Raw genomic sequence first — 17,778 nt, 5'->3', positions numbered from 1 at the left:
ATCCTGTATGGGACTCTCTGCACTTCCTGGACTTGGGTGGCTATTTCCTTTCCCATGTTAGGGAAGTTTTCGACTATAATCTCTTCAGATATTTTCTCTGGTCCTTTCTCTCTTCTCCTTCTGGAACCCCTATAATGCAGATGTTGTTGCATTTAATGTTGTCCCAGAGGTCTCTCAGGCTGTCTTCATTTCTTTTCATTCTTTATTCTGTTCCGTGGCAGTGAATTCCACCATTCTGTCTTCCAGGTCACTTATCCGTTCTTCTGCCTCAGTTATTCTACTATTGATTCCTTCTGGTATATTTTTCATTTCAGTTATTGTGTTGTTCATCTCTGTTTGTTTGTTCTTTAATTCTTCTAGGTCTTTGTTAAACATTTCTTGCATCTTCTCGATCTTTGCCTCCATTGTTTTTCTGAGGTCCTGGATCATCTTCACTATCATTATTCTGAATTCTTTTTCTGGAAGGTTCCCTATCTCTACTTCATTTAGTTGTTTTTCTGGGGTTTTATCTTGTTACTTCATCTGGTACATAGCCCTCTGCCTTTTCATCTTGTCTGTCTCAGTGAATGTGGTTTTTGTTCTACAGGCTGCAGGATTGTCGTTCTTCTTGCTTTTGCTGTCTGCCCTCTGGTGGATGAGGCTATCTTAGAGGCTTGTGCAAGTTTCCTGATGGGAGGGGCTGGTGGTGGGTAGAGCTGACTGTTGCTCTGGTGGGCAGAGCTCAGTAAAACTTTAATCCGCTTGGCTGCTGTTGGGTGGGTCTGGGTTCCCTCCTTGTTGGTTGTTTGGCCTGAGGCAACGCAACCCTGGAGCCTACCTGGGCTCTTTGGTGGGGCTAATGGCAGACTCTGGGAGGGCTCATGCCAAGGAGTACTTCCCAGAACTTCTGCTGCCAGTGTCCTTGTCTTCATGGTGAGCCACAGCCACCCCCCCCACCTCTTCAGGAGACCCTCCAACACTAGCAGGTAGGTCTGGTTCAGTCTCCTATGCCGTCACTGCTCCTTCCCCTGGGTCCTGATGCGCACACAGTACTTTGTGCGTGCCCTCCAAGAGTGGAGTCTCTGTTTCCCTCAGTCCTGTCGAAGTCCTGCAGTCAAATCCTGCTAACTTTCAAAGTCTGATTCTCTGGGAATTCCTCCTCCTGTTGCCGGACCCCCAAATTGGGAAGCCTGACATGGGGCTCAGAACCTTTACTCCAGTGGGTGGACTTCTGTGGTACAAGTGTTCTCCAGTCTGTGAGTCACCCACCCAGCAGTTATGGGATTTGATTTTATTGTGATTGCGCCCCTCCTAGCATCTCATAGTGGCTTCTCCTTTGTCTTTGGATGTGGGGTATCTTTTTTTGGGGAGTTCCAGTGTCTTCCTGTTGATGATTGTTCACCAGTTAGTTCGGGTGTTCTTGCAAGAGGGAGTGAGAGCACGTCCTTCTACTCTGCCATCTTGAACCAATCTCCCCACTCTTTTTTAGATTCTGTTCCCATATAGGTCATTACAGAGTATTGAGTAGAGTTCCCTGTGCCAACCATAGTTCTTTTTTTTTTTTTTAATTTATTTACTTATTTTTGGCTGTGTTGGGTCTTCATGTCTGTGTGAGGGCTTTCTCTAGTTGTGGCAAGGGTGGGCCGCTCTTCATCACGGTGTATGGGCCTCTCACTATCGCGGCCTCTCTTGTTGCGGAGCACAGGGTCCAGATGCGCAGGCTCAGCAGTTGTGGCTCACGGGCCCAGCCGCTCCGCGGCATGTGGGATCTTCCCAGACCAGGGCTCGAACCTGTGTCCCCTGCATTAGCAGGCCAACTCTTAACCACTGCGCCACCAGGGAAGCCTCCAACCATAGTTCTTATTATCTGTTTTATATAGAGTACTGTGTGTATGTCAATCCCAAGCTCCCAATTTATCCCACCCCCACTTTTCCCCCTTGGTAACCATAAGTTTGTTTTCTACATCTGTGACTCTCTGTTTTGTAAATACGTTCATTTGTACCATTTTTTTAAGATGCCACATGCAAGCGATATCATATGATATTTGTCTTTCTCTGTCTGACTTCCTTCACTCAGTATGGTAGTCTCTAGGTCTACCCATGTTTCTGCAATTGACAATATTTTGTTCTTTCTTATGGCTGAGTAATATTCCATTGTATATATGTACCACATCTTCTTTATCCCTTCCTCCATTGCTTAGGCATCTCTTTGATGTTGGCTGAAGAACAAAGGCCCTGAGGGACCAATATTGGGATGACATTGGTCCTTCTAGTGGTTTCTTTTGATGTAGGAGAGTTCGTCTCTAGTCATAACTGTTTAGAAGCCATGTTTGGTGTGTCTCAGAGGAAATGAGTCGCTCCTGAAAGTGTAGGGATAGAGAATGACTCGGTGGTTTTCCGTGGCCTGCGTGCACAAAGCCCAGGTTACAGAGGTCTGCAGCGGGCAGTGGAGGTGTCTGTTTTTGTTTGAGTTGTTAGAGAAGTTGTGCCCCAGTACAAGAGCAGCATCCAGGCATTGTCTGCTGGAAACAGACAAGGTGTCAGGTGGGGGGACAATGCAGCGTCTGGGGCTCGCAGACCACCTCTCTGAAGAAATGTAATCTCTGGCCCCGAATGTTCTGGTTACATTTTCAGTTTGGTGATGTGGCCTCACAGAGTTAGATTTCTGTTTTCCGGCAGGAAGTTCTCCCCACTCAGGGCATCATGTTTCTTTTTATTTGTTTGGTTGAAAAAAGAAACAAGCTGCTCTGCAGCCCTGCATGGCCTTGAAATTTAATTAACCTGTGTGGGTACCCTGTGTCACACACGTTAATTACACCCGTACCTATCTGTGAGAATTAATTACGGCTTTGCCAAGTGCTCTGAAATTTTCTTGGGAATGAAAGGGCCTGGGAGGAATCTAGACATTTCGGGTGTTATCCTCTCGTCTGCTTGGGGGTGTGGGTGCTGACAGCTTCAGACGGACCTGATCTTTCCCGCAGGAACCTTTCTGGAGCTTTTCTGTTGCTCCCAAGTGACTGCTGCTTGGTTGTTGTGCAGGATGGCAGGTGCCCACACCCACGTGGGCATTCCTGTGTCCCTTTGCAAGAGGTCACACTTGCCTTTGTCTACCCTCTGCACAAAGAAGTTTGGTTGGGAGTGTGGCTGGTTAAAAAGTCACAGTGATGCCGGGAATTGTTCTTCTTGTTGTTACTCAGATTTTGGTAGTGGGATCAGAGGAGCTGTCGGGAATGCCCAGATCTCCTGAATCTAAGCCGCTTCTTTTTCTCCCTCTTTGTTCACAGCGGGGCATTTTCCGAAGTGGTCTTAGCTGAAGAGAAGGCAACTGGAAAACTCTTTGCGGTGAAATGTATCCCCAAGAAGGCACTGAAGGGCAAAGAAAGCAGCATAGAGAATGAGATTGCGGTCCTGAGAAAGTAAGTACCAGGAGGGACGGCCTCCTTCCCCAACGCCCAGTGAATGATGCTCCAGGATGATCGGGCCTCTGGCCCACAGGAGGGAGGAGGCTGCCGGGAGCTGGCTGCCCAGTGGTCGGAGAGGGTGACCAGGATGCTGGCCCGCAGTGAGGGGTGGGCTTGTTAACCCTGACTGCCTTTCGTGCAGGGCGTCCAGAGCACTTTTCACATTATATAGCATTTCCTAATGTCTGTGCCAGTCATTTAGGTTGTTATTCCTTCCAAAGAACATGGCAGTCAGATGGACTCGGTTTTGAACCAAGACCCCGCCACCCCCTGCAGCTGGGTGACCTTGGGCTGGTTCCTGAGCTCTGAGCCTCCTCCATAAACTGGAGTTAACAGTATCCTCCCAGGTGTCCTCAGGATTAAGTGAGATGGCGCTTAGCAAGTGTTTGTTCAGCACCTGCTGCATAGTAAGTGCTCAATGAAAGGGTAGCTGCCGCTGCCACTGCCCCCAGTTACTATTATTGTTTTCTTCTTGTTGTTGCTTTATTTTATAAGAAGGAGGTGAAGCTCAGAAATGGAAGTCACTTGTCCATCGCCTTGCAGCTCAGATGTGGCACAGTCAGGGAGGTAACCCCCCTCCCCCGCCCCACCAGTGTGATTTCCAGTCTTTGGTGGGTCTCCTGCTCTCTGCCACACACCTGGCACCTGGCACCCAGAGAGTGCCAGAGCTCACTGGTTACCTGCTTCACCTCTTCACTGAGTTTGATTTTGCTCCCCGTGTAATAGAACCTGGATGGGGTTCCTGGACCCAATTCCAAGGTGTGTGGCTCAGGGTTTTCCCACACCAGCAAACAATTCTTTGTTGCCAGCAGGGTGTCCCAGAGTTCACCTCAGTCCTGACACTGTCTACCCGGAGACAGAATCAGATCCCACAGGTGAAGGGCTCAGTCCCATGAGACCGCTCCCCCCTTCAGGCTCCAGTCTCAAGCTTGGGTTGTTACCTGTACTTCTGACCAACTGGTTATAAGTCAGAGGTTCCCAGGGCCCCCTCCTGGGGTTCGATCAATTTGCTAGAATGGCTCACAGAACTCAGGAAAACCCATTTACTCACTAGATTACCGAATTATTCTGAAAGGATATTAAAGGATGCGAACCAACAGCTAGATGGAAGAGATACACAGGGCAGGGTCCCGAACAAGGGAGCTTCTGTCCTCTTGGACCGTGGGGCAGCACGGTGGCATGCAGAAGCGTCCTGGTTCTCCAATGTGGAAGCTCTGCAAAAAGGGACAAAAACTTGTCCTTTGGGCTTTTTATGGAGGCTTCATTATATAGTCGTGATTGATAAAGATCATTGGTCGTTGGTGATTGGTTCAACCTCCAGCCCTTCTCCCCTCCCCAGAAATCAGGGGGATGGAACTGAAAGTCCCAACCCTCTAGTCACGTGGTTGGTTCTCCTGGCAACCAGCCCCCATCCTTAGGTGCTTCTGAAAGTCACCTCATTCACATAACAAAGAAACTTCTGTCTCTCTCAACACTTAGGAAACTCCAAAGGTTTTTGGGAGCCGTGAGTCAGGAACTGTGGACAAGACCAAATATATATATGAGAAATATTTTTTGGTCATCTCAGTGACCAAATATATATTTCTCATAAATCACAGTTTCGCAGAATCAAATCAAAATCATGCCTCCAGCCCACTGGTGCCACAGAGAACCATTCTGATGTGGCTGGATCCACCCAAAAGATGGCCCCCCGTTAGCGTGGTGTCCAGGCTGCTTCCCATGTCCTCACGATCAAGCCATTCCCCCGTGTCTCACAAGGTTTGGGGGAACAAACCTTTATAGGGGACCTGCTTTTGCGTGATTGGGGTGTATCTGAGCATTGTGCTGTGAAGATTTTAAGCTCTCCTGTGAGTGAAAGATGTTAGAAGTATCCTTGAGATTTGGGGGGTTTGGAATCAGCACAAAGTAAGAATCAGATAAGCAAAGAAAAATGGGAACAAGCCTTACAGGGCCTCAGAACAAGATGTCACACTCTCTGCATTCTTCCTGAGTAAGCCACGTCTCCCACTTCTGTGTCTTGGGGACCAACAGTGCCCTCGGAACAGTGCTTTGTTGCCGTCAGTACAAACCCAGCGCCACTGAGGTGGTCCGGATCTTCCTGTTCTGCAGCATGTGTGATGTGTGTTCTAGAACAAGTGGGTCTCGATGGCTTTTAAGTCCAAGGGTTTTCTGTTATTTGTTTGGTTGGTTTCTAGGTTGTCTCTTAGGGACCTGAAGAGTTTCAGGTTGTCCTGTGAGGACTGCATGAAATGATTCTGTGGCGGAGAATTTGGGAAAACAAATTACTCTAAGTACATTAGCATCAGGCCGGAAAACAGTATGTTAATGAAACATTTATTTAAATTGTTCATTTTCCAATATGAAATCGGCACTCAGAGAAGAGGATATTGGCTGTGTATGAAGTTGTAGCCACATTGCAGATATTTGGCATTTGAGATGGGATTCTGGGTGGGCTCAGAGCTTCCCCAGAGGGCCTACCTTGGGGCACAGGGGCTGCTGGATGCTGAGTCAAGGATGGTGCCTTTATTTTCATGTGTCTCCCTTATGGGCTTAGAAGCCACAAAGCCGGGGAAGTCAGTTTTATTCTCAGTGTTATCTTGCATCTACATGGGCAAGGGCAGCAGTGTAGACTTCATAAGCCAGTCTTCGTTCATGCCTTGTTCCCTCTGCTTTAAGTAGTGTCTCCACCCTGTGCCTCATTCAAATAGTACACACTTCCAACAAGAGGGCATTTAAAAGCAAGGGAGGGGACTTCCCTGGCGGTCCAGTGGTTAAGACTCCACGCTCCCAATGCATGAGACGTGGGTTCAGTCCCTGGTGGGGGAACTAAGATCTCGCATGCTGTGCGGTGTGGCCAATTAAAAACAATTAAAAAATAAATATATCAACTATACTTCAATAAAAAATAAAAATTAAGAAAAAATAAGAGCAAGGGAGGACCAGGGATTGGGAATCACTTATTTTGATAGTTCTCACTCTCTGCTGTTGGGGTGCCTTGAAGTGTGACCCTTTTTTCAGGAATGGAAAACAAAGAAATGATTTTTCAGGGGATATAAGGTGCTGTATCTCCTGTACTGATTTATTGTTTCGGTCCCCTGCAAAGGATTTATAAGTGGAGTAAGAAGCCGTTCCAGGTTATAAGCAGCCGGAAGCAAAGTATGTGAGTTGTAAAGAAGATAGTTTTGAACCTGCTGTTAGAAGCCACCACTGAAGCATTCATTCATTTCACTGATGTTTAGTAAATTCCTACGCATCAGTTGGAACCGAGGTTGAAAAGACAAGATACAATCCTTGCCCTCCAGGAGCTAAATAAGTGCAGTAACGTCGCAGATACTGTGTGGGAGGTCTGACCTGGGGCTCAAGAGTAGGGCTGCCCAGTTTTCCCTTTGGGGTGGGGTGTGAGGGTAGGCTTCTTGGAGGAGGTGGGTCCGGACAATGAATATATTTTGCTGAGGGCAGAAAGGCAGAGGGATATTCCAACCAGGAAGGAGCAGTGCAAACAGAGGAAAGGAGATGGGGAGGCAGGCTGGTGTGCTGGGAACTCCACATAGCTCACTGGACCAGGTAGAGGGTTCAAGGCGAGGTGTGGGAGACCTGAGGTTGGGGAGGCTGGATCGGGGGGGCTGTATACCGCAGTTTATCCGCTAGACAGAGGGGAGCCTTGAAGGATTGTTTCATAGAGATTATTGTTGCTGAACTTGGAAGGATAGATTGGGGAGCGGGCAAGACTCACTCTAGGGGGAGCAGTTAGGCAGCCGTTGGAGGCGTCGGGGAAGCAATGCATTGAAACAGGAGGTGTGTGTTGGGATGCAAGGGGCAAAATGGAATCTCCAGGACTTAGGGATTCAGGAAGAATGGGGGGAGGATTGAGGGGAGAGTGGATTCTAGGATAACTATCAGGTTTCTGATTGGATACCTGGGTGGGTAACGACCCCATTAGCTGAGATCAGAAATCCAGGAGCCGGAGGGCAGGTGATGAGTTCTGATTCAGACATGCTGGTCTTGGGAATGAATGGGTGGAGTTGACCAGTTGACCATGGAGGTCTGGAGCTCAGCAGCTCAGCTGTGATCTGGGCTTGCTGGATGTTAAAGTTTTCTGAAAACACATATTAAAAAATCCTTTGGTACTTTCCGTAGCTAAATCATTGTAGATAGGGCCCCAGACAGGCCTGCATTATTCCAAATTCTGTCATATACCCTGGTCGTTTGTATATTTCCAGGCTATTTTTCATCCAGGGAGGCCCATCTGGGAGACCGCTTGCCCTCCTACGTGTTGCGTTTATTGCAGGGTGAGAGATTTACGTATTTCATTGGATTTAAGTAATGTAGCTAATATATCCTTAAGGATGTCTTTTTTCTTGCTCTGAAAATAGTTCCAAAATGAATCTCCTCCTTGAAAGTGGATATTAAACCAAGCTCAGAGGGAATAAAAAGAGGCTGGCTTCAAGGTAGACAGTTACTATGTAGCAGAGAGAGACGCTGTCTGACTGGCCAGGGGCAGGGTCTGTGTGGCTCAGTACCACCTTTCCCTGGTGGAATGGTTAGCTCAGGTCCCACGCAGGGAGTGTTCTCTGCATTATGGAATATCACGTCATCAGTGTTACATACCCTGCACTGGATTATAGAGTTTATCGTTTCTGTAGTATTGTTTACTTAGGGGGCAGGCACTACCCAAATCCAATTTCAAGGCAACACATAAAGTATTTTTGGAGAAGTAGAAAGGCAAATATATAGACAGTCGGTATTGAAATGGGGGGATGAAGGGGATGCATAAAGCTGGAATATGGGAGATGGAAGAAACAGGACAGATGTATTGAGAGTAGCCCTTTTCCTAACAGTTGGGGTAACCGAGGCTCAGACTGGTTAAAGAATTACTGTGCTTATGAAACATGGCACCAGGATTCCACACGCTGTTGTAATGGTTACTTTGTCGGCTACAGAGATGATCTTCCCTGGGGGAGGAGCCTGGGTAGCGATTGCTTTTAAATTGCATGTTTTCCATCTTGAATACACTGAGGAGTCTCAGCTGACGGTCTCTGCCTTCTTCTCTCTAAAGCAGTGGTTTTCAACCCTGGTGGCACATTGAAATCACCTGGGAAGCTTTTCCGACCATCCTGACACCCAGGCTCCATCCTAGACCAATTGAGTTAGAATTGGAGGTTATGGTGGCCGTTGGGAAATTTTGAAAAGCAGCCCCTCTCCAACCCGGGATTCTTACATGCATTCAAGTCAGTGTTGAGAACAGCTGCTCTAGGGCCTCAAGGTCTCACCTCCCAGCGGGGTAGAGATGCTCTTCACGTGTCCAGGAGTAGGGAAAGATGTGTACACACGTGTGTGTGTGCACACGCACACTCACTCACATACACGCACACACACGCACACACACGCACACACACACACACACACGCACACACACACACACACACACCAGATGACGTTTCCTTTAGGTGAGAGGCTTCATTTAGAGAAGCAAACTCAAATGTGGTCCCTTTTGAAGAGCTGGGTTTTATACTAAGAGAGGGGAATTGACTTGACCCCATCCTCCCATCAGTGGGGAGTGGGCACCAGCCACTGGCTGGGGTCAGGAGCGAGAACTGGCTTTTTGAGGGTGGCAGAGGAAGTAGGGGCAGTGATGGCCATTCCCGGCCTGGAGAGACTGGCGTAGGGGTTGGTCAAGTCAGCAGGACTCAGTGACAAGGCCACTATCTGAAGGGGGTCAGGGCTGCTGAAGGCGGCAGACGCCAAAGCCCAGGATCCGCTAAGGCCAAGGTCAGGATGGATCTCCGGCAGGGTGGTGGGTCTGGGTCTTCCGGGGGAGCGTGAGTCAGTACCTCAACCAGGGGAGAGCCGGGCTCCGGAGGCCTGGGCACTTCTTACAGTAGCTTGATTCCCTGGTTATCTTGGACAGGCATGTTTCTCTCGTACAGATTAACTAGAGGGAAGGCAGGCAGCTTGAGCCCCCAAAGGAGAGGACAGCTGGTTTTGAATTAAGTATTAGCCTTCAGAGAAAGGCTTTTCTGTAAATGAACGCATTTAAATCTGGCTTGCTTCTGCTCCTGCAGCTTTGTTCTGATGGCAGCCTGGCCCGTTTGCTTCTTTAAATCACTGCCAAGTGACAGTTTATTGTGTGTGTTAGAGGAACAGACGCATCAATAGAAATTCATCGATTCAGGGCGAACAAAACCACTTTTCCAATGACTGAAAATGGCTGAGCTGGTAAAGCTGATACTTGAGTTTCTCAGGCACCAATTCAGCTTTTGAAGGATCTGATCTGCCTGGAAGATGATGTTCCAACATGGAGAGACTCTCCTCTGGAAAGGTAGTGTCGGGATTAAGGACACAGGCAGGAAGTAAGAAGAGGAATGGCTGGAGGCCATGTGATAACAAACAGGGAGGCAGGTCTATCTGTTAGGATCCTAGAACCCTTCGGTCCCCTGGAAAAGCCTTGCTGAAAGTTCCCTTAATTTTGGGAAAAATGTGCAGTTCGAGCAAAGCAGGTTGAGGGATGCCGTTAAGTTATTTGGTGGTGGTTATTGTGCTGTGTGTGTGATTAAAGTCACAGTCTTGTCAGGCTTGGAGCATGCACGGGTGGGTGTATCTGCCCGAGGACCCTAGTCCTGTTGGAAAATTGACAACAGCCCATCCTGGACCTGTTCATGCCAGGCTCAGTGAAAGCATCAGACAATCGCACAAGCTGACGCTCGTCCCTCTGGCCCTACCAGAGATTTGACCTTGGAATCTTGCTGAATCTGGTGGACTTTCTCCTCTTTCGCTCTATACCTCGGCCTGTCCATTTCTTTGAGCCCCGTGGATCTGACTGTAAACTCCGCTTTGTTCAGACCACTATTTGCTGGTCATTGTTTACTTCGTCCTAACAGTGGGCATGTGTATAAGAAATAAAACTGGTCTCATGCCAACGTGACTTTACAGCCAAAACGGGATACATTTGATGCTTCCAAGTGGCTTTCCCATGGTGCTTTGTCCATAGCTGATAATCCAGCCACATTTTTAAAATTTGATTTGAGATCCAGAATCAATGCATTTTTATGAGTTTTTATCAATTTCTTGGGCATTGCTTACAGAATGCCATGAATGAGAGGAAAAGGGAATTGGTGGTATCCCTTAGTACAAAACAGGGATATTCAAACTAGTTTGACCAGGCATGTTGGCTTATCTTTCCAGTGACCGTGAACCTCTGGGGCCACTCCCTGCCTGCGGTTTCTGCTTCCCAAGTATCATGTGAAGTGTGGCTCTCATGACCAGACTGACTCCCTTTCTTCATGCCTTGTTCCAGTAACACTGTGCAACTGAGATTTTAAATGCATGTCTGATTTGACCCTCCCCACCTTAATTCTGGGAAGTCACCTGCTTGATGGAATCCAAGCTCCGTGGTAAACAGCTCCTCCCCTCCACTTTGCCATCTTGCTGTGTAGCGTTCACCTCCTCACCCCCCAAGTTCAGTTTCATTCTTCCAGAACGAACAGATGATTGCTGCACAGATGATTCAGGCCTCTGCCTCACCTTCCCTCTCCTTCCTGCTACAGTAGGCTAAGCCTCAGTTTGAGATGCCCCCTCCTTCAGGATTCCCCCCTCCATTGTCCCTGCTGGGGGTGGGGGCCCTTCCCTCTGAGACCCCACGGCACCAAGCTTACCTCTATCCCTCCTGACTCTGACTGTGAGGTCCGCTTCCTGTGGATTTCCTGAGTCCAGCCCTGAGCTAAAGGCATGGTGGGGAGCATGGAGGGGAGGAGTGGGTGGAGGAGATTCAGGTGATAATATGGAGTTAGAAACACTGGGCTCAGGAGCTGACTCAGTAGAGATTAGGGCGAGGAAGAAATCTCTGCTGACTTCTAGTGGGCTTTCGTGACCCAGCGCACGCGGGTCCATCAGCCAATGGGGGCAGGGAGCATCCTGGAAAACGAGGCAGAGGCGAAGATGATTCTCCTATAACAACAAGGCTGACTTCATCCAGTCTGGCTGTTCGTACCACCTTTTATACTGTATGTATTACTCTGTAGATATTTAGAGTAGTTGAAGAAACATTGTGTTAGTGTTAGTTATTTGCCCGCTTATTTCCGTTTGCTGTCTGTCAGCTAATCTGGTTCTGTGTTTGGGCAGTTCAGCCCTTGTGTGGATTGGTTGGTGGTTTAATTTCCTCTAATAATATATCTTGGCAAATGTTTTCTCCCTTCTTCAGTAAACTTACTTAGCTAATGATTTATATAAATTTTATTTAAATGATTCCAACAGATGTGTGTGAGTTGATATCTGTATCTATCTCTCTATGTGTATGTGAATATGTATGTATATATATGTGTGTGTGTATATGTATATATATTTTTGTCTGATATTTCAAAAAAATCAGAATAGCCTTATATTGGAGGGTATTTCACAGCATGAAAGATTAAGTACAAGGAGTCCTAGGATAGACCAGGATGGCAAATACAGAAAAAGAAATAAATATACCCCAAAGGTTCACTGTTTCTTTTCTGTTAAACTTTAGGTTGTGTCAGTTCTATTTTCTACATGGTTTTGGCATTGTTTATATGGGTAGATAAATGATTTCAGTGAAGTTTTATTTATGACTCATTATCTAGTTTAAACTCTATAAAATTTGGTGAATAGATTTTATTTTACATATTTGAAGTCCAGGGTTATCCTTGGGTGGTTTAAAAACTTACCATTTTAAAGCCATATCACTGACTTTTGTCCTGAAAGTCAGCTTAAAAATTGACGTCAGGGCTTCCCTGGTGGCGCAGTGGTTGAGAGTCCGCCTGCCGATGCAGGGGACACGGGTTCGTGCCCCGGTCTGGTAGGATCCCACATGCCGCGGAGCGGCTGGGCCCGTGAGCCATGGCCACTGAGCCTGCGCATCCGGAGACTGTGCTCCGCAACGGGAGAGGCCACAACAGTGAGAGGCCCGCGTACCGCAAAAAAAAAAAAAGAATAAAAAAAAAATTGAGGTCAGAGTCTTAGGTGATTGGTCTGAAGTTTTTAGGAAATATACAGTGAAAGAAATCTTTTCTAAAATAGTGATATATATGGAATTTGGTAAATGGGATTTAATATTCATTTTTTTTAGCCATTTACATTTTTCTTTTATAAATATTTTAAAAATAGGGTTGACTATATGATTCAGATATGAGGTAGGTATCATTGGGGAATCCAAACACAGGCAAGGATATTTGTAAACAAATACAGTGGTGTGATGGCTGCGGTGTTTTCGTCCTTGTTGAAGGCTACAGAACTGATGCGCTAAATGCATACATTTATATGTGTGTGTATGTGCATAAATGTGAACAGATGCACATATATGTAGACACACATGTACATACACGTATGTATATACACATTTTAAAATACATTTCAGTTTTTTTATATCTTTCCACTGAAGAGCAAAAAATTCTTTTTGCTTAATTTAGTCAATATACCCTCAAGGCTGTCAAAAATCTGCTGTCTGGATGCCTAAATAAGATCATAAGGCATATGAAAAGCCTTTTTAAATTACATTGAAATGCTCCGTGTTAGGGATTATGTAAATGTTAGGCATTACCACTCTCATCATGCTATTGGAAGAGCTCAGAATATGTTGGCGGAAGAGGTAAGAGCAGAAATTGTATCCATTTTGTGGAAGGAGAAACTGAGGTGCAGAGGGTATAATTTTGGTGAGTGATGGAGCTAGGGAGACAGCAGAGTCTCACTTATGGAGCTGTTCCCCATCTTTTAGGGTCCACAGCCTGCCCTTCTGTTAGGAGACTGTTATGGGAACTTCGTTCAATCTAGAAACAGCCTATAGGAATCAGACGTCTTATGACTCCCGGAAATTCCCTGGCGGTCCAGTGGTTAGGACTCTACGCTTTCAGTGCCGAGGGCCTGGGTTCGGTCCCTGGTCGGAGAGCTAAGAGCCAACAAGCCACGTGGCCAAAAAAAAAAAAAAAAAATGTCTCATGACTCCCAACAAATAGTAAGAAATAGATGGCAATAGATTTCAATAGATAATAGGTGTCAGTAGATGCTAAATAGTTTAATTGAAATAGATGTCAATTAATTAAATTAATAGACTGATAACGCTAAAACCAGAACCTGAAAATTAGAGCCATTTGTAGCTACCCTTTGAGACTTTAAATATACTTATTCTCACTTTGTCATAATTTAGAAACTAGCTGGGACTTCTAGGAGCCTTGTTTTCTGTAATCCTCACAGTCAACCTCTGAAGTGTCTATTATTATTCACGTTTTACAGTTGAGCTGGGACTTAAATAAGAAATTTCTGGAGACCACGTAAGTAGATAGAGCAGGAAGTCAGACCCGGGTCTGTCTTGTCTTTTCCATCATGATTTGATCCGTCTGGTGTTTCCACGTTGTTTAAGACAGGGCCACATACTCTTGATGTAGACAACAGCCCACTGCATGGGGGTGCCCATTAATAGTGAAGGAAAATAATCTCTGTCTATCTTATCCTGCCATCAGAGGGGCAGTGTAAAATATGGGTGAAGACCTGAGAACCTGCCTGCCTAAGATTTCATCTGACTATACCACTTAGAAGCTGTGTGACCTTGGGCAAATGATTTCAACTCTTTGCCTCCATCATCAGGAAAATGGGGGGAACTTCCTGGCCGCCCATTGGTTAGGACTCGGCGCTTTCACTGCTGGGGAGGGGTGGGGGGACCCGGGTTCGATCCCTGGTTGGAGAACTAAGATCCCGCAAGCCGCGCCGTGCGGCCGGAAGAAAAATCAGGAAAATGGGGATATTGTTGGTACTTACCTCACATATTTCTCGTAGGGATTAAAGAGCCGATGCACACAAAGCACTTAGAACAGTGCCTGGCATGTTATGTGAGCTCTCCAAATGTTTGCTGTTTATTTATTACTATGTGTACGGGGGACATCTTGCTAGACAGCGGGAATGGGGAGGAGGTGCCTTCCTGGAAATCACATCACACAAGTATGGCCTCCCCGTGGGAGCAGCCGCAGGGAGGTGGCTGCCCTCATCCAGCGGAGAAGGTGCCACAGTGCTAATGCCCGGCGTGGTTGCAGAGCTGTTAGGAATGCATTAGCTTGACTGTTTCTCTTGCTGAAAAAAACTCTGAGAGCTGCTGCTCTCTTTGTCTCTCTTACTGTCTGCTTCCCTAACATGAGAGTCACCGGCCATTAGAACTGGAAGATCTTAGAGAACTTAGAGATCTTGGTCCAGTTCTCTTGACCTCCAGATGGAGAAACAGGTCCAGAGAAGTTAAGTGAGTGGCCCAAGGTCACAGAGCTGACTTACGCGGATGTGCTGCCAGAGCGATGGTTTCTGGCCTCCTCGTTCAGAGCTCTTTCCACATAACCACGCTGGCCCTCTTGTAGAGCATCCCTTGGTAGAGTGCAAGCAAGTGACTCTTCCTCATCTTTAAGAGCCCCGTGGTGGGCTTCCTTGGTGGCGCAGTGGTTAAGAATCCACCTGCCAATGCCGGGGACACGGGTTCGAGCCCTGGTCTGGGAGGATCCCACATGCCGCGGAGCAGCTAAGCCCATGCGCCACAACTACTGAGCCTGCGCTCTAGAGCCCCCAAGCCACAACTGCTGAGCCTGTGTGCCACGACTACTGAAGCCCGCGCGCCTAGAGCCCGTGCTCCACCATAAGAGAAGCCACTGCAATGAGAAGCCCGCGCACCGCAACCAAGAGTAGCCCCCGCTCGCCGCAACTAGAGAAAGCCTGTGCGCAGCAACGAAGACACAATGCAGCCAAGAATAAAATAAATAAAATAAATAAATTTATTTAAAAAAAAAGAGCCCCGTGGTATGTCTGGCAAGGACTAAAGACCCTGCCCCGGTAGCGTGGCCAGATTCCAGTGTGGGACATTGGATCTGGTTCCAGAACCGCCTGCTGATTTCAGTTAGATGTGCTGTTCTTTCTGCCTCCCCTCCTTGGTGGTGATGCACTGATGCCGCAGGCTGCCGTGATTGCTCTCGTGTTCTGCCTCCAGCTGTCTCTGGTTCTCTGGAATTTGCTAGAAAGGAGCTCAGAGCCCGTGTTAAAGATGAACCACTAGGAATACTTCCTTCCCATTTCAGGTGTGTTTGAGGACCTTGGTCCTTTGTGCCAGCTTCTTGGCCATAGAATGACGATACCACTACTCAGAAGTGCAGTAGGAAGAAGCCAGCTGCAGACGGTGGAATAATTTGGGAACTGTGCAGAGTGCTGCTGGGGCAGGGGGCACGTAATCTGGGAAGCCTTTTTCACCCTGTCTGGCCACAGGCCGGGGAGGCGTGCTGAACACCCAGGCCCCGCTCCTGTTCCCGCTTTGCTCTGTTGGACCTTTTGCCCTCGCTGTACCTTTCTGGAATGTTCTAGAAACAAAGGGAGGGGTGGCTTCTTGCATACCGTGACTGGACATCAGAGTGGGTTTGAGGGACATGGGTCATCCTGCGGGTGGCCCAGGGTAAGTGCCACAGGGAAGGGGAGGCCACTGAAGAGCTGACCACAGAGGAAAGGTACCGTTGGCGGGATAAGCCCACCAGTTCAGAAAGCCACAGAATTTTCCTCAATGGCAAGTTTTTATACATCAGTAGGTAACTTTTTCTAGGTATAAAAAGTAAACTTACAGAAAGAAGTATTTACTCAGCATTAGATATCCTTTCTGGTGAGTCTCCTTGCTGGAGAGTAAGGGATAATGTCGCTACTTCTTTAAAACCAGTGCTTCCCTGGGTCGAGTTGAGGTGGTTGGTGTGAATTGTATTTCCACACATCCAACCTTGATTCTAGAGCTGCTTGATACAGCCCCTGGGAGGTGACCCAAAGGGATGGCAGAGTAAAAATTCAGGTAGTGCCCAGTCTTGGGTTGAATGTTAGCAATATCTTGTAGAACGTTAAAACTTGGGAGGCAAATCCGTTTGTGAGCGTATCTTTCTGTTTAACTCAGTAAAGGTCCCCTTTTCTCTTGGATTCAGAACACAGCACATTGTCAGTGAGCCCTAGAAACTCCCACACCTGCTTTTACTCAGGTATTCTTTAAAGATGTAAGTAGAATGGTTGAAACTTGGATTAACTTGTTCTTCTACCCAGAGCGAGTCCCTCCCTCCCTCCCTCCTGCCATCTCCCTTCCTCCCTTCCTTCCTTCCCTTTGTGTTTGCCCTTTTTTTTTTTTCTTAAAACCTGATAGAAGCTTGTAGGAGTAGGTCAGTAAGCTAAATTTAACTCATGAACGCTATCCATGCAGAAGTTGCTTCTGGTCACTTACATCTCAATAAAGCTGAAATAAAAAGTTGTTTATTGGTATAATTACCTGGAGGAATATGGCAAGTGGTTTCACTTTCCAAAACAAAATCATTTAATTAAGTGACACAGAATTTCACTACACAGACTTGGATGCTTTAGCTCAGGTAGGTGGTGAGGGGACAATCATTAAGTTATTATTATTATTCAGTCTAGTATTATTCTTCAGTCAATGTAATTTTTCCAAAAAGATATTCCTCTTTAAAAAAATAATTTAGAATGAGAGGTTTTGTTTCTTTATAAAGACCACAGTGTCAAGCAGTTTAGTACAAACTTCTGAGTGGTAATTTTGTTCTGCAAAAACTACTTACACAAGAAATATGCCTGAATATTTTCACAATATTGGTGCTGAGTTGGATGAACAGATGGCAGTGACACTTTTCGGAGTAGAGATTTCAGACTTCTGTATTCTCTGTTCTCAAGGGTTCAATTAGTGTGTACATTTAATCTTTTGTTTTGCAGTAACAAGCTGCATTCACTTACTAGCAGAAACCATAATTTTTAACAAAATAACCCATAATATCAATATTTCATTCAGCATTTTTTCATTGCATCTTTTTGTAAAATGACAATCCTCTATTACATTTATTATATAAAATCTTGCTATTCTGAACTTGACTTACTCAGGATACAGATCCATTTGAAATGCATCCTTTCTACGACTCTCAAAAATTGTGTGGTGAGCATATGACAATAAAAAACTCTTAGGAAGGTATTATAAAAGCTTCCTAGGAAAATGAATATTTTTAAGTTGTTGACCCCAGTGTGCTAAATGTTGATAATTACCTTTTCACCTAAGTAGATGGGGCAGTGATCCTGTGTAGCTGTGAGTTCAAGATTCTACAGGAATTTGAAATAACTCAAGTCCATTTCAAAATATTTTACAGCTCAGGCTTTTAAATAATTTAGATTTGTCCTCTTACAATTACTCTGAGTTGGAGCGTTCTTAAATCTATTCAAGAAGGCCATATCACACTTCCAAGATGGCTGGTATTTTCCTAGTCTTAAATTTGCTTTTTCCCCATTCAGTTACCTCTTTGAGATGTTTGTGTCGTGGTCTCCCCTCTGGCTGTGTTCTCAT

At 46.4% G+C, this 17,778-nt stretch overlaps 1 protein-coding gene across 7 annotated transcripts in view; it reads left to right on the top strand.

Moving 5' to 3' along the window:
- The window catches only part of CAMK1D (calcium/calmodulin dependent protein kinase ID), a 415,209-nt gene that overhangs the window by 162,345 nt on the left and 235,086 nt on the right, over positions 1-17,778 (top strand). For all 7 annotated transcript variants that reach the window (XM_060293260.1, XM_060293277.1, XM_030836975.2 and 4 more), the window contains exon 2: positions 3,264-3,395. In XM_060293260.1, the coding sequence (XP_060149243.1) occupies positions 3,264-3,395 (132 nt within the window). The remainder of the gene's footprint in view (positions 1-3,263; positions 3,396-17,778) is intronic.

Source organism: Globicephala melas, chromosome 2, assembly GCF_963455315.2.
Source record: "Globicephala melas chromosome 2, mGloMel1.2, whole genome shotgun sequence".
Taxonomy (NCBI): domain Eukaryota; kingdom Metazoa; phylum Chordata; class Mammalia; order Artiodactyla; family Delphinidae; genus Globicephala; species Globicephala melas.
This window is presented reverse-complemented; position numbering and strand designations above follow the sequence as displayed.